The 12,749-nt window shown below is 47.3% G+C and overlaps 1 protein-coding gene across 2 annotated transcripts in view; it reads left to right on the forward strand.

Annotated features, from left to right (window-relative positions):
- Positions 1 to 2,873: 2,873 nt before the first annotated feature.
- Positions 2,874 to 12,749, forward strand: part of TMEM185A (transmembrane protein 185A) — a 33,715-nt gene continuing 23,839 nt past the window's right edge. The window contains exon 1 of one of the 2 annotated variants that reach the window (XM_045068034.1): positions 2,874 to 3,037. In XM_045068034.1, the coding sequence (XP_044923969.1) occupies positions 3,000 to 3,037 (38 nt within the window). In that variant the 5' untranslated portion in view covers positions 2,874 to 2,999. The remainder of the gene's footprint in view (positions 3,038 to 12,749) is intronic. The other variant, XM_045068033.1, reaches the window with a different exon arrangement.

Here is a 12,749-nt window from a genome sequence, read left to right on the forward strand (position 1 = left end):
CTATCCCCTAATCCAGGCACTCCATGACCAGAATACCAGGATTCCCTCCTTCACAGCCCTGTTCCTGAAAAGTCTGACCTCCACCCTATCATTTTGGAGACAATGTGAATGTTTATTTGGACAAGCCACCAACTTAACAGAAGGGTGTTACAAATCCAAGGTAGTCTTCAAAACCATGGTCCAGATATACAGTGATGCTTCTGGGACATTGTAATATGTACCCACTCCAAAGCCACATGAGTGTGCTTTCTGGCTTATTTGGGGTCATGATTTTTCAATCCTGAGCCATTTCATGCCTTTATATAAGGAATGTTGATAGTCTGTAGTAAGAGGGCCCTGAAATTTGGTGGCAAGTCAAAGTCGGCTAGGGGAGATGATGAGGGCATCAACCTGTGTATGGCCCAGAGTCTTTCCTCAATGTCTGGGTCACTCATGCCTCTGTACATGCAGGCCAGTGAAGTTTTGGGCCCTTGCTCAGGGCAGGACACTGAGTGAGGGGTCTGAGATTGGCAGCAGTGTCTTTTGCACTTGCTGGAGAGAAGACAAGAGGGACACCCAGATATTCTGATGTTTTTTACAGAATTTATTTATTTATTCAACAGAGAGAGAGAGAGAGTGAGCACAAGCAGGGGTGAGGGACAGAGGGAGAGGGAGAAGCAGGCTCCCCTGTGAGCAGGGGGCCCGAGGCGGGCTCAATCCCAGGATCCCAGGATCATGATCTGAGCTGAAGGCAATCGCTCAACTGACTGAGCTATCCAAGTGCCCATGGATATTCTGATTTTTATTTCCATGAGAGCACTGGTAGAGTACAGCGCTGGACCTCCAGTGAGGCTGAGGCATACCAGGTACATCCACTTGCTGAAGATTAGTGATACGAGGCCTTCTCTTCTATTCCCATGGACAGGTTTATAAGCTCCCCTCGGCAATCTGGCTTGTCGGAACAAAAAAATACATTGGCAACTGGTTTGTGTATTAGTTTTCTCTTCCCTGGGCTGGGCAGCCCTCACAACCTGGTCATGTCTGGGGGACTGAGCTGCAGAGCAGTGGGTCAGCTCTGGGACTCCCTGGGGCCTCACCAAAGTAGCGCCTGCCCTCAAGACTCTGGACTGAGCAGCCTGCCTGGTCTCTGCTGGTGAAGTTTCTGAAAAGGCAACAGTATCTCCTGTTCAAGTATCTTAACTGACAAACAATCTCAGTCTTAATGCCTGTTTATGAGGAGGTCACCAATAATGAAGATGGTGCTGGCCAGTCTGGCCACTGGCAACTACCTCTTTTTCGCAGAGTGCGGGCTGCAATTTCGGCAGGACCCCCTGCTGCCTCTTTGCTCCTGTACCTCTACCAGCTGGGTAGCTCAAGGCACATCAGACAAGCTTCTCTGTGCCTCAGCTTTCTCTTGTGTATTTAAATGTTTACTGGGAAACTCATCGGGGGCAGACACTGGACTCTACCTGGAGGATGGGCGAGGGAATTGACCAAAGACTCTGGGACTGGGTTCTGGTGTTGCAGCAGCTGACAAACCTGATTCAGGTTACTCATATTGAAAAGCAGCTCCTACAGTAATATCCATTTGCCAGTGGGTTTGGGAAGCCTAATTACCACTTGTGAAATGTTTTCAGTCTCTTGGAAGAAAGGGGATACATCATGGCAAGGTGTGACTATCATAATTGTGCTCTTCTCAAGCTGCCCCCAGGGCTAGCCCATATGAAAACTGCCATTCACGAAACTCTGTTATTGTAACAAAGTGCAACTATTACCCATAATGATACTAGACTAATGTCTAAGGTATTGCTGTACTCATGGAAAAGTCTTAAATAAGCCGGAAGTGAGGAAGGTAGACTAGGTCACCTGCTATGAACTTGCCCAGCTAATTCCAAAAGTAAACAGACTTTTGAGGAGGTAGGAACTGGAAAGAGCACGAAAGAGCAACTACATTCTCTGAGCACTTGGTGTGAACCAAGCCCTGTTATGTATGCTCTCTTACCCAAGTTTAGGAAGTTGGTTTTATCATCTCCATTTTGCAGGGGAGAAAAATTGAGACCAAAGATGTTGACCCGTGCAAGGGAGATACCTGGCAGTTATAAGTAAGATGGCCTGGAGTGGAGGAGGAGGCCAGGTGCGAAGTGACCACAAAGTCGAGGCAGGGGCCAAAAAGTCTCTGAACTCAGCAAACAGGAAAATGACTACCAGATTTCCAGTTTGGATGCCCCCATGAATAGGTGTGCTGCCAACGGAGAGGGCAACCCAGGAAGGGAAGGCGGTTGGGAGGAAAGATGACAGTGGCGCGGGGTTACCTGAGTGTGGGACCATCAGCACGTATCCATATGCTGGCCTGGGCCTTGGGAGAGAAATGGAGACGCAGACTTGGGAGTCACCGACAGATCTAACAGGTGAAGCCTGGGATGAGAACGCCAAAATGCAACGAGTCACCGTGGCCACTATCCCCCTTCCCGCCCAGGCTCAGGGGAAATTTCCCGAAGGCACGGCGGGGTGAGGTGACAATTGTCCGCGAAGACCTCCCCGCGAGATTCCCGGGTGGCGCGCTCCCTTCCCGCAGGCCTGCGCCGAGGGGGCTTCTCCGCTCGGCTCTCCGCCGCCTCCTCCAGGCTCCCCGTCTCTCCCAGCCTCCACGTCCCCCGCGGGCCGCAGGGAAAACCAGGGCCGCGGCCTCCTCCGGTCGCCACCAGCTAGGAGGGAGGCGTCGCACGCGGCTCGCAGCGCTTCCCCGGCCGGCTGGGCGGGGCTCGGGCGCATGCGCCGCCGCCGTACGGAAGCCTGGAAGGCGGGGCGGGAGGCGGCGGCTCAGGTTTCTCCCGGCGGCGGCGGCGGCAGCGGCGGCGGCGGCAGCAGCGGCGGCGGCGGTGGCGGCGGCGACGGCGGCGGCGGCGGCGGCGGCGGTGGGGACGCGGCTCGCGCCGGCACCATGAACCCGTTGTAACGCGCAGGGTGCGCGGCGCGGGGGGAGGGGGGAGGAGGAGGCCGCCGCGGCGAAGTTCTCCGCCATGAACCTGAGGGGCCTCTTCCAGGACTTCAACCCGAGGTGAGGCTCCGCCGGGGGAGGCGCGGCGGGAGTGAGGCTGCGGCGGGCAGCGGGGTAGCTCCCCGCGGTGCGAGCGGCTCTCCGGGCCGTGCTTCCCGCTCCCGGTGCCTTCAGCACCCCCACCTCCGCCCTCGGCCCCGCGGGAACCCCTTTGCTTTGGGGCCAGCCCACCCCGGCGGCTGGCCCTACGCCCCCTTCCCGCCCCCCGCCGCCTGTCCTCTGTTCCTCGCGTCGGGGCCGTTTCGCTTGACCCAACACCTACCCCCCCACCACACACACACCCCAGCTGTTTCCTCCAGTTCCTCTGAGCCCTTGAGGTTTTCCTTGGATGTATGCCCACCCCTAGCTTGTTTGCTGCTTTGTCGAGTGATATGTGAAACGACGCCGAATCCTCGGAGTCGGTGTCAGGGTATGGCAGTCCCTTACATAATGCCTCTGGGGGTGAACCTGACGATTTCCCATACACGGTGTCTCCTCAGTCTTCACTGTAAGTTTATTTGCAGGAAGTAGACGCTGTCGTCCTGTTTCCCAGCTGGGGAGTATCCATGCAGCGGACAGTGTGGAGAGAACACTGATTAAGGAATCAAGCGCCTGCCCTTGCACTTGCCCAAGTGTTCTGTAACTCTGTTCCCTCCCCCATGCTGTGTGTGCCCTGAAGCAGAGACCATCGCCCGCACACCTCACTATCCCCAGCATCTCCCACAGCGTTTGAAACGGAGCAGGCCCTTATACAATGTTTGTGGGACTAAACTGAGCCCAAAGATCTGGATTAGGGACCAGGCCCATGTGACTGTTACATATTCTCTGTTCATCCGAAAAATAAAGGAGTTGGCCTCATTGATCTTCTGAGTCCACTAGTCTTTGAAGGGAGTACCTACCTGTCTCCCTTAGTTGCTAGTGGGAATCTGTGCCCTCAATCAGCCTTTTGTATGCTAGGTCCTATGTGAGGTGCTTCGGATGCTGGGAGGTCCCAGCTTGTGGGTGGAGAAAGACCTGTAAATAGATGATTGATAGCACTGTGCAGTGTTGTACTGGGAACCCAGTGGAGACCACTGCCTGAACTGCTTGTGGGTGATGAAGGGAAGTCTTGGGAGAGATGGAGAGAGAGTATTGCGAGTGCAGTCTCCTTGAGGACAGTGACATTTTTTTTAAAGATTTTATTTATTTATTTGACAGAGAGAAATCACAAGTAGACAGAGAGGCAGGCAGAGAGAGAGAGAGGGACGCAGGCCCCCTGCTGAGCAGAGAGCCCGATGCGGGACTCGATCCCAGGACCCTGAGATCATGACCTGAGCCGAAGGCAGAGGCTCTAACCCACTGAGCCACCCCGGTGCCCGAGGACAGTGACATTTTAAGTTACAAGCCATTGAGGCTTCCTAGGTGCTCTGTTCCTCTTCTAGCACTACCGCGTTTCTGTTCTGGTCTGGAGTGCCAGTGTCCTAGTCATGGTGCAGTCGTTATCACTGTTGGCCTCGAAGCCGTGCTGCATCCAGGAGCGTGTTGAGAGGAGGTAAGGGAGGAGAGACTGTAGAACCTTCCTTTGCTGCTCCTAGGGGGTGAGGAGTGATCTACAGGGTAGCAGGATTGGTGCTGGAGTTGGAAGGGCCTTGTGTGTCTACATTGTTTGGTGATGGTGGTAAGAAGAAAAGTAAAATCTGAATTGTTTTGTATCCTTGGACCACTTGCTTATGTGTTTTATCTGTAGAACGAGTATAATCTCAGCAGGATGGGAAGCCAAATTCATGATTGATTGCATAGTGCTTTGCAAATAGATGGTTCCAGGACAGTTTTTGCAAGTTGACAGATAATTCAGAACCCAAGAACTGTCTCAAGTATTCTAATGGGCTAACAGTTGCCAAGCACAGTAGTGCTGCACAGATAACATCCTTAACCATTTTCTTTTCCTGTGGCTTCTCCCCCACCCCCTAAAATTCGGTGTATGTAAACTACAGTGAAATATTAGGTATCTAAACAGATTTATAGTAATTATCAATTTATTTGTCAACACTTTAATTCTACTGAAATTGAAATGCATCTCTAAAGACCTTTTGTAGGGCACCAGTGTCCTGATACAGTGTTGCTTCAGTAGAAGTGAGCAGTGTTGCCTCACAGTGGTGACTGCTAAGACAGTGGTCAGGTAATATTGGCAAGTCTGACTTTTTAGCTAACGATGTGTCATGTCTCATGGGCACACCTAGTTTTTGATGTTGTTCTTTAGTCTTGTTCCATGCTGAAGAGGGCCTTCTAGACAGCTAGAGTGCAAACCAGAGGATATAGACAGGAAGATACCTTGTGCCAGGGCATCTGGCCGTGGTGCTGCTGCCTTTCTAATTTGGAACTACTTCAGTATCTCTCTCCTACCCCAGGACCTTGGCACATGCTGTTCTCATTGCCAGGAATGTTTCCCTCTCCTCTCCTCCTGACCTAGTTAATTAACTCTTATTTATCCTTGAGATCTCAGCTCACTTGTAACTTGCTGAGAGGGCCTTTCTGACTTGCCTGAGCCCAATGATACCTGTTTATGCAATCTCTGTAGCATGCTGGATTCTTCCATCGTAGCACTTATTTGTACCCTTATATTTGTGTGTTTATTTGATTAATGCCTGTCTCCCCTACGAAACTGTAAGCTCCCTGGGACCAGGGCCATGATTCTGCCCATTATGGTATCTTGTGCACCTGCAATGGTACCTGACTCATTAAATATTTGTGGAATGAATGGATGGATGAATGTATGAATGACTCTCCAGAGCCTATAGGAGAAATCTAAAATGGCTTCTTCCAATCACTGCATTCCTGGTGGTCTGTGGCCTGGTCCTCTTCCTTCTCATCTTCTCTCCTTCAGAATACAGCCATTCCATTAGAGAGACAGGAAAGACCATGACACTATGGCAGAATGTGGCTGCCTGTACTTCGTGGAGTACGTGTGTCACAAAAATAGCCACTATCATGGTTTTGTGAGTCCCAAGGCATGGGCCATAGCTCCAGCTCTCCTTTCCAACCTTTTGATCTTGGTAAGTCTGAACCCACTGCTGTATTGCCAAAGGTCTAGCAAACTGCAATAACAGAATGATTCACAAATGGCAGCACTCAGATGCACAGGGCTGCCAGCTGACCCTCCGCCTATTTCCATCTGGCACAGAACTGGTTGATCGTGAACTTTTTAGTGGCACAGGTTAAGACTCGCTGCGGTAGGCACACTAGACCCACCAAGTCCTTTTCTGAATGCCTGAGGCTTCCTAACATAGCATCGAGGGAGCCTTATTCATTGAGTCGGCAACGCTCCGCAGTGTACGGAGCCGGCAGACTGATTCTGAGGTGGGAGGTGGGATCTGGGAGGAGGTGGCATTAAGCCAGAACCCTGGTCACAGCGTGGAGCCTTGGGATTTTCTGCTAACTTGCTCGCGTTCTGGCTTGGAGATGGCCTTCAGGCCTGGGAGCCAGGCAGTGCTGGAAACTGTGAGAGCTCTGCTAGGCCCTCTGAGTCATCTGCAGTGAGCCCTGACAGTGAGGTGCATCCCACAGGTGTGCTGGCCTGGGACAAAGTCTGCGGGATGCTGCTCGGTCATGGGAGCATGGAGTACTAAGGAGGTCAGTAGTGTTTAGAAAGTTCTGTGGGCTGCAACTTCTAAAACCATTCTGTATAAGTATCTTGTCTCTTCTTTGATTTTAGGAAAAATGGACGTGATTTCTGGTAATTGTTAACAAAGGACGGCTACCTGGCCTTCACCAGTCATTTGTAAAATACTTATATTTAAAGCATTCGTTCATCCAGCATTTCCCAAGTTCTTCCTGTGTGCCAAGAGATGTGCTAGGTGCTCTCAGTACAAAAATAAGTGAGATATAATTCCTCTCCATGCTCAAGCCTGGCAGGAGAAGCAGAAATGGGAAGAGAAATTGAAATTCAACACAGGAAGAGATGTGCCAGAGGAAGGAACTAAATGCTGTGGGAGCACAAGGGGGCAGAGCCACCAATTGTGTCAGCAGTCAGGGAAGCTTCCACAGCTCAGTCTTGAAGAATATAACTGTAGGGTTTCTCAGACCAAGGGCAGGAAAGGAGAGTTAGGAGGGGCAGAGGATGGAGAGGCTCGGGGTTCATGAGAGGTGTGCTCAGACAGCGGTCAAAGGTCAGTGTGGTGGTGGTGGTGCTGCAGGTGGCACGTGTCATATGACTTAAAAATAGTACCCGTGGTGTGAGTGGTCACTGCAGATATCATTTACATATTACTGGGGGTTTTGTTTAAAGCCGCTCCAGGTCTAGCGGTAGTGAGTGTGTGTTGGCACTGTTCAGGAACTACTCACCCACCACCCGAATGTCTGGTTATCTGTTGTTCTGTCATCTTAAGTCACCTAGAGTAGGAAAAACCTCTCGATTCTATTGAAGTTGTTATTATATGGGTGTGACTTCTGGGGCACCTAGTACGGGTTGGGCACAGTGGCAGTGCTTTCAGCATTATCTCAGATCTTTGCAACAACCCTGCACGTTAGATGATCAGCCTTGTTTCGCAGAGTCTCAGTGAGTTTGTGACTTCTCTGAAGTCACACAGGCGACAAGGGGCCAGGTCAGGATTCTAACATGAGTCAGCCGGTCTCCTCCTGAAGCCTGGGTTCATTCCTGCATGCCGTGGCACCTATCGAATTTAGTGACAGGCCCACAGTGGGTCTAATATCCCAAGGATATGAGTTTATGAGTTGGGATGGCACAAAGCAAACCTTGTATCTGAGCTTATATATCCAAGTGAGTGTTATCCCTCAAAGAAGCCGCTTAGGAGGAAGAGGAGTATGTGTGTACCTACTCACTGCTCAGATTCCTTGTTACTCATCTGAAGTTTCCTTTGGAGTCAGATTACAAAACAGACAAGGAAATCCATCTCATTGCTTCATAATCATGGATCGTTTTTGAACCCAAAGAGTGCCACCTAGTTTGATCATACATCTTACTCACTAAACTTGGCTCTGACTGACTTCAGGCCATTTCCAAAAATCGAATCCACTCTCAGTGAAGAGTTGGCATCATTGACAATATTCAGAAGGACTGACTGCAGGCTCTCTAGGCGATTCCAGGAGGAAAGCTCCAAAGCTGGTTTGAGCGATGAAGTGGAATTAGCTCATTGCCTCCCAGGGGGACTGTTTAAAGGAGACAAGTCTCATTTGAATGCATAATTTCTGGTTTTAAAAATACCATTCCCATCACTTGATAATTACACACATATTTTTCTTGTCTGTGAGCTCTTTGAAGTCCCGGATGTTGAGGCATTCAATAAATGCGCTGAATGAGCGGATGTTGAGTACAAATAGACATGTATCATCGGAGACTCTGTTGTGAGCGAGAGGCAGCAGGTGGGAGGAGTTTTAGATGGTTTCCCAGGAGTCCAGGAGTTAAGCTTCCCAGCACTGAGCTTGGGGTTTCTAATTGCCTTGCCTGATCATAGGTTGTACCTGTTCTAGAATTCAAAATGAAAGCCTTGAAATGAACTTGAGATAGGCTTTCGTATCTAATGATTCGTACTTTGTCAGCTGTGGCCTAGTAGTAAGAAAAACGATTGTTATGTGAGATTGTTACAGCTTTTCTCTTGTAGAATACTAGTGGCAGCAAAAAAAAAAAAAAAATAGGTAGAATTGATCATTTACACAGAGCTTGCACATCCCTCAATCTTAGGGAATTAATACGTGAGCAGACCCAGGAGTAGGTAGGCTTAGGGAGAGAGTGATGCCCCCTTCCCTCACAACTGCATCGCTGAGAAACTTTCAGCCTGGCCTCATTCTGGTCCTCCTTAAGAGTGATTGGTTTTTATTGGGCTTTTGTGCTTTCTTACATCTTCTGGTTAGATGCTCTTAAACATTTTTCATCCAAATAAACCCAGTTAAATTGCCACTAAAGGAATTTAAATTTTGTCAGTAAAGCTCTGCTCAGCTTAAGAACTAGAGCCCCTTAAACAGTCTGGGAGTGCATCAGTTAGCAGTTTGTCCATTGGAGCCATTCTCTGAAATCGTAGACAGGGGATGTGTCACCCAGCGCGTGTGCGTGCCACACATGTGTGCACATGTGTGCATGTATGCGCGCATGCCACATTTAACTGGAAAAGACTGATGGCTCCAAACTGAGTCCATTTGCATTATTTGGGGTTTGTTTTTTGTTTTTTGTTTTTAAAGATTTTATTTATTTGAGAGAGAGAGAGAGAGAGAGAGAGAGAGAATGAGCAGAGAGGAGGGGCAGAGGGAGAAAGAGAGAGGAGTAGACTCACTGCCAAGCAGGGAGCTGGATGTGGGGCTTGATCCCAGGATCTGGAGATCATGACCTGAGCGGAAGGCAGAAGCTAAACGCTAAACCCAGTGAGCCACCCAGTCACCCCAAGTTGCATTCTTTTGATTTGCAGAAAACAGATGCTAGAACTTTTACATCAGAGTCATCTGTTTTCCTCGGTAGGTTCTCTCCCTCCCTCCGCCCTTTTCCTTCCCTTCCCAGCAAAGCGGAGAGAGGGAATTTGAGCCTTAAGCCAGAAAGCTCCATACGCATTTCAGGGAGGACACTAGCTTTGTAGACTGACCCCGTGACACTATTTCGTGATCATGTATCAGCACTGCAGATTCGTAGAGTGGAATACATTCATTTTAAAGGTACAATTGGAAAAGTGAAATCGAGGAAGTAGTGGTTGATGCCACAACATCCAGCGGAACCTCCATTTGCTGGTTTGTGGAGAATTACGTAAAGTCTATTTTTATACTTGGATTCTGGTCTAAGTGTTTCTTGAAAAGTGACTCAAAGTAGTTTAGGCTTTGACTGCAACTTTTTAAAAAATAAATTTTCTTGTCACTGTGCTATGGCTGCATCATATTCTCTGCTTGCCAGTCAGGTTTGGAATTCCCGCTTTGAGATGTGGTCATCTCTTTTACTTGGCTCTCAAGTGTGTTGGTGTAGTTGACATACTGTTCCTTCTCCCCCAGTTACAAATGTGTGTATAAATTACATCTTCTAAATTTCTGAGTGTATTAATTTATTTGATCAACTTTATAGTTGTTCATTTTTTTCAGAGAACCAGCTATTGGTGTTACTGATTGGTTCTGCTTCTGTATCTGTATTTCTGCTTCTAGTTTTACTATTTCCATATTTGGGCTCCTTTGGTATTTTTTCCTCCTAAATTTCTTAGATAGAAACTTGGTTCAGTAGTTTTCCCTTTGTCTCTTTTTTCTTTCTTTTCTTTTCTGCTTTTAGTTCCACTTTTGGAGCGGATATGTTTTCTCTGAATCTTGCTTTGGCAGCAGCCTGGAAGTTTTGATATTTAGTTGTGTTTAACTAGTATTTTAAATATTCTTCAATAATGTTCTGTTTCGTCATGATTTAGTCATTACTTAAGGAGAGAAACGAACATTTACTGAGCATTACCTCCATGGCGCCAAGCCTTGCAATAGGGCCTTTCTGATAGGTTATTTAATTCTTACCTCAGCACCACATGGTAGAGGTAGTATTATCTGCATTTTGCTCACGAAGACCAGAAAGTTCAGAGTTGCACAGATGATCTCTTTAGCTCTGTCGCACTGCTTCACGAGCGAACATTGAGAAAGATCCATACGGTTAAGCAATGTTAAATCCATTGTTGTCAGTTTATTATGAGTTATGTAGAATTTCCGCTTCCAGTCTCTGCCACTTACAATCTACCTTACAGATTCTTCTATGCCTTCTATATGTTTCTTTTGCTCAGAAAATCTTCAGTGGCTCCCCATTGCCTATTAATAAATTCCCAGGGCTTTACCTTAATATTCGAATCCCCCTACCTTATTGCCACAGCATACTTTCCCCTGAATTTGTCTGGTGCCTTTCCTCCTGTCTGCCTAGCTCCTCACCCCCCAAGATTTATAGAATTCATTCTGCATGTTCCAGTCCTCTGGGGTACAACGAAGCTGTTTCATACTTTAAACAGTCTTATCCCTTTGTCTGGAATTCCCTGTCCCCAACCTACTGCCCAGATCCCACCTCCCTTCCCAACTCTCCCAGAGATACCAATTTTCCGTGTACTGGTGTAGATGATACATAGTTACATGTCGATAGATCACCTTCCTCTGTTCCTGTTAGTCTTTGAGCAACTTTGGGGCAGAGACTTCCTTTCTCATTTTTTATACATTACATACTTTGAAGGCACACATTAATTTAATTTAATTTTTTAAAGATTTTATTTAGGGCACCTGGGTGGCTCAGTTGGTTAAGCAACTGCCTTCAGCTCCGGTCATGATCCCAGAGTCCTGGGATCAAGTGCCGCATGAGTGGGGGGGTCCCTGCTACATGGGGAGTCTGCTTCTCCCTCTGACCTCCTCACCTCTCATGCTCTCTCTCACTATCTCTCTCTCAAATAAATATTTTTTTAAAAAATCTTAAAAAAAAGATTTTATTTAAATTGAAGTTAGTTAACATTGACTGTATTACTAGTTTCAGGGGTAGAATTGAGTGTAGTTCATCAGCTGCATACAGCACCCAGTGCTCATTATGTCATGCGCCCCCTTTAGATTTGTTTTTATTTTGTATCAGTGCCCATGATCCTTTTTCTCCCCATCTGGAAAAATAAGTATGTGTGATTGTAATGAAAGCATAATTTTTGTCCTGTTACTTGATGCTATAGAATCATGGCATTTTTTGTCTATTGTAGTGTTCATTTCCATAGTTTACTTAGGAGTTTGTCTGCTTTATCTGTGATTATTTAATAGTGGCAGGCAGAAGCCCACAGTGAAAGTATCTCTGTATATTCTTGATAGAAAAATGGTCAGATTATTACCGTCTTCTATGGCCATGTTGCTAGTCTTTCACTGTGTACCATTGTTAGTCATTTTAGTATTTTAATAGTTTATCTTTGAAGTCTACCAAATTACTTTACTAGTAAACTGCTTCTCTCTTCCTTACCCAAACTTGATAAACCTTTGTCCTCTACTTTCTTGTAGTTGGTTTGACTTGATATCGGTTACAGATGTGACTCTTGAATGCAACAGATTCAGATTTTATTTTTTAATCCAGTAAGTAAACTTTCTTATTATAGGTCTCTGGTAGGCAGAATAATGATCCCCCAAATATACCTACATCCTAATTCTAGGAACCTAGGAATATATTCCATTACATGGCAAAGAGGAATTAATGTAGCAGATGGAATTAAGGTTGCTAATCAGCTGACCTGAAAATAGGGAGATTATTCTGGATTCCCTGGCAAGACTGATAATCACAAATCTTAAATGTAGAAGAGGGAGGGCAGAAGAGGAGATCAGAGTGAGTCTCTATAAGGAGAACCGGACTCTCCCCTACTGGCTTTGAAACTGTACCAAGGAGCCATGAGCCAGCGGACTACAAGGCAGCCCCTAGAAGCTGGTCAGGCAGGGAAACAGTCTCTCCTAGAGCCTCTGGAAGGATCTCATTCTGGTGGCATCTTGATTTTAGCCCAGTGAGAAAACTATTTCAAACAGATGAGTGGATAAAGAAGATATGGTCTATATACACAATGGAATACTATGCGGCCATCAAAAGAAATGAACTCTTGCCATTGCAACAACACGGATGGAACTAGAGGGTATTATGCTGAGCGAAATAAGTCAATCAGAGAAAGACAATTATATGATCTCTCTGATATGAGGAATTTGGGAGGCAGGGCAGGGGGTTGTGGGGGGTAGGGAAGGAAAAACTGAAACAAGATGGGATTGGGGTGGAGACAAACCATAAGAGACTCTTAATCTCATGAAA

The sequence above is a fragment of the Mustela putorius genome, unplaced genomic scaffold (genome assembly GCF_011764305.1).
Source record: "Mustela putorius furo isolate JIRA1106 unplaced genomic scaffold, ASM1176430v1.1 tig00003899_pilon_pilon_pilon, whole genome shotgun sequence".
NCBI classification, from domain to species: domain Eukaryota; kingdom Metazoa; phylum Chordata; class Mammalia; order Carnivora; family Mustelidae; genus Mustela; species Mustela putorius.